Source organism: Salvia splendens, chromosome 1 (assembly GCF_004379255.2).
Source record: "Salvia splendens isolate huo1 chromosome 1, SspV2, whole genome shotgun sequence".
Lineage (NCBI taxonomy): Eukaryota > Viridiplantae > Streptophyta > Magnoliopsida > Lamiales > Lamiaceae > Salvia > Salvia splendens.
In genome coordinates, this window is record NC_056032.1 from 8555922 (window position 1) to 8559471 (window position 3550).

The 3550-nt window shown below is 41.0% G+C and overlaps 1 protein-coding gene across 3 annotated transcripts; it reads right to left on the minus strand.

The window, feature by feature from the left end:
• Positions 1 to 337: 337 nt before the first annotated feature.
• LOC121795251 (protein DETOXIFICATION 54-like) lies at positions 338 to 2737 on the minus strand. 3 transcript variants are annotated; one of them, XM_042193760.1, is made up of 4 exons: positions 2382 to 2737; positions 2220 to 2275; positions 1261 to 2130; positions 338 to 1029 (listed from the first exon to the last, which is right to left on the minus strand). In XM_042193760.1, the coding sequence occupies exons 2-4, from the start codon at positions 2271 to 2273 to the stop codon at positions 478 to 480; spliced, it is 1476 nt and encodes a 491-aa protein (XP_042049694.1). In that variant the 5' UTR covers positions 2274 to 2275; positions 2382 to 2737; the 3' UTR covers positions 338 to 477. The 3 variants fall into 3 exon arrangements, with proteins under 3 accessions (XP_042049694.1, XP_042049690.1, XP_042049682.1); XM_042193756.1 differs by having other exon boundaries at positions 2220 to 2301; XM_042193748.1 differs by having other exon boundaries at positions 2220 to 2737.
• Between the last annotated feature and the right edge of the window lie 813 nt (positions 2738 to 3550).

Genomic DNA, 3550 nt, shown 5'->3' on the forward strand with positions numbered 1-3550 from the left:
CAGGTGTTCAACATCATTATAGAGTCGGAAAATAAAATATGATACCAAAACAAATCTATATAGAAAAGAGCTAAACTTTAACATAGATTAAAGGTTGTAATAACACATCACAGAAAAAGGGAGTTTGGATTTGAGAGCACTCTCTCCAAAGAGTTGTCATATTTATTGAAAGCCATCCCCATCCACTTGTGTCTTTGCAAATCCCACTTCACAAAGCACCAAATCAACTTACATTTGACACGTTTAATACGAATATAGTATTTCACTTTTAATAACGATCTACTTTCATACCTCATCATCTTATCTACTATTCAATGTTGAAATCATGAGAGAGTTATTTACACAAACATGACATTTACATTATGAAAACAAGAGATAGTACAAACACAATTCTAGTTGTAATGTGTAGCAAAACACCCCACTTTCCAACTAATTCTTGCACCTTTACCAACTTAGAACACTAAAGAAGAAAAGAAACTACACATCATCCATCTTTGAATCCTCCAAAACTAATACTCTTGTGATCTCATCATTAGGGTTACACTTACTTCTCATTTCTAGGCAAGCAAGTTTGCAAGCTTTCACAGCCTCATCTTCCCAATCCGTGCAATGCAACACAACATAGAGTATCAAGATGGCGCATGTGACTTGAGCCGACAACAACCCTAGCCACAAGCCAGGGAACCCGATGCATAGCCAGAAGGCTAGCCCAGCGGCCACAGGCGTCCCCACAAAGTAAAACGAGGCGAGATTGATCCTAGCAGCCACGACCGGCCTGGCCGTGCCTCTTAGGATGCCACAACCGGTCGTCTGTGGGCAGTTCCCTAGCTCACATACACCGGTAATAGGTAGGACCGATGCAACAAGAGCAATCAACATATCATCCTCTGTAAAGAGAGCGCCCCATCTCTCTCTAAATACCACCGTCCAAACCACGTTGATAATCCCTACAACGAACGCACACATCAGCGCCACCATTGCCGCCAGCTTGGCCTTGTACGGTCTTCCACCTCCCAACTCATTGCCTACCTGTACAATCATATTCACAATTAGACCTCAAATTAAGGCATATCAAATCACTAGTAAAATCAACACACACAAACATAATGACATCAATAATTCCAAGAAATAAATTTTGTTGCGGATTCTAATGTCCTATATTGATTGCAAAGTATTCATAAATGAGCCGATTGTGCTCTCCTTATAGACTATAGACTATTCTTTTGAGAGAGTTTTTCAAACACAAATATCATCACTCACCCTGGCGGAGACGCAGCCCGCCAGCGCCATCGGAACCGTGTACATAAGGCTAGTGGTCTGAATCATCACGCCGGTGGCGGCCACCACGAGCTTCGGATTAGGCAAGTATCCGGCGAGCACCGTTATGATCTCGTACCACCACCACTCCAAGCAAATCCCCAGACAGCTCGGCACGGCGAGCTTCAGCAAAGCCCCAATTCCACCACCATCGCCGCCGCCGCCGCCCCATTTCCACTCCCACCTTCCATAAACACAGACATATCCCATCATCAGCACCATCATATGCAAATTGGTCAAAACAGAGGCGATCGCCACCCCACGCACCCCCAGCCCCGCCGCCACCACCAACACATAATTCAAGGGCACGTGAAACACCACCGCCATCAAAGTGCACCACATTTGAGGCTTCGTCACCCCCTGCGACCTCAAATAAACGCGCAAAGGCTGCATCAAGGTGTTTGTTAAAAGGTCTGGGAGAGAGTAGATGCAATAAATCGCAGCCGTCGATGTGATCTCGCCGTCTTGGCCCATGAAAAGCATGATTGGCTCAAGATTGATCCATAGCAAGCCAATGGGGATGATCGCGAGGAGGAGGATGAAGATCATGCGGTGTAGAGAGAGAAAGAGAAGGTCCCAATTCTTGGAGCCGTATGCTTGGCTGCAGACCGGCTCCAGCCCCGAAGCTAAGCCGACTAAAACAGAGTAGCCGGTGATGTTGGTGAAGCCGATTGACAGCGCGCCGCCGGCGAGCTCCAAGCTACCGAGCCGCCCCAGGAAAAGGACGGAGACGACGGCTCTCACGTAGACGAGGAAGTTCATTGCAGTTATGGGAAGCACCATTTTCCATAGCTCTTTGATTTCCTCCACCACCTTTCCAACAAATTGGCAGATGTTTGAGAAAGATTGGATTTTTATTCATAAAGATTGAATTTTTATACATACATGGATGTGGGTTTTACCTGGGATGACGAAGGATGTTTGTGAGAGTAGAAATCCCGCATTTTTTCTGCCATTTCTATATTTGATGAACAGAGGGAAACACTAAAATATCATTATTTTGCATAGCATCACAAGAAAAAAAGGAAAGGGATGGAGCAAGATTTAATTTTTAAGAAGCCCACCTGGAAATTCTTGTTGTGAGAGTTTGAGATTCTTGAATTTTTGATGATGAAATTGTAGCAACTCGAGAGCACAATTATGTCACAAGATTGCATATTACGTACAACATGGATATTAATAAGCAGGGCAGCATTAGTGCAGTGTGATTAATCGAATTCTTTTTTCAGCGTATAATATCTTTGTTTAACAAGTTGTGTCGTGTCACAGACAAAATTAAAAATAAAAATCTGAACTTTAGGAAAGGCCAAAAAAGTGTACAGCTTTTGATAATGGCGGCGACATTAGCTTTTATGGACTCTGCTGAAAGAGCAGAAGGAAATGACACATGAGAGGAGAAGGAAATTTATCAGAGATGTGATAGAACTACATTTTAGGATAATTATTAAACTCACTTTCGTGTTATATATACTCCCTCCGCCTTCCAAAAAAAAACACAAACGTTTAAAACGATATGAGTTTTAATGTAAAATAAGAGAAATGAAAAGAAAAATGAGTAAAATAAGAGAGAAGAGAAAAAATAGTAAAAGTAGAGTTAGTAAATTATAGGGTATATGTCCTAAAATAGAAAGATTTTAAAGTTTCTATTTTTAAGGAACGCTAAAAAATAAAAATAATTGCTATTTTAAAAAAAAAGGAAGGAGTATGTTATATAATGCGATTATATATTATAATGTTATTAGTATTTAATGTAATGATGGATCATAGAGATATAAATTATACAACTATTTAAATAAATTGATAGCTATGGACAATGAGTTGTGATAACTTTCTATATGAACGAACGAAAAGGGAAAATACGTTTTACATTTTTATGGGATGAAGAGAATATATGTTTTAAAATGAATTATATTCTTTTTTTGAATGACCTGAGTTGTTTAGTGAAAATAACAATTGAAGTGGAAATTGGAATTTAAAACCTCAGGAGATTTATGACAACATCAAACTCTATTAGAGCATCTCCAATAGCGGCTCGCCGATTATTGGCGCTCGCCGGTCTGCTCGCAGAACTATTGCAGCCGGCGAGGGCCAAATCGGCGAGAAAAACGGCGAGCGCACGCCGATCGGCTGGCCGCTATTGCAGGCTCCCGATCGGCGAGCGGAAATTTTAATTTTATTTATTTAATGTTTTTTTTATGAAACTCATTTTTGGTTGTTTCTCTTTTATAGAGAC

Bases quoted from the DNA above. Each gene is read 5' to 3' on its own strand.
- LOC121795251 (XM_042193760.1), bottom strand. From the start codon at position 2,273: ATGGCAGAAAAAATGCGGGATTTCTACTCTCACAAACATCCTTCGTCA. The intron at 2,131-2,219 runs GTAAAACCCACA...TTTGTTGGAAAG, and splicing joins AACATCCTTCGTCATCCCAG to GTGGTGGAGGAAATCAAAGA. The intron at 1,030-1,260 runs GTGAGTGATGAT...ATGATTGTACAG, and splicing joins CGGGCTGCGTCTCCGCCAGG to GTAGGCAATGAGTTGGGAGG.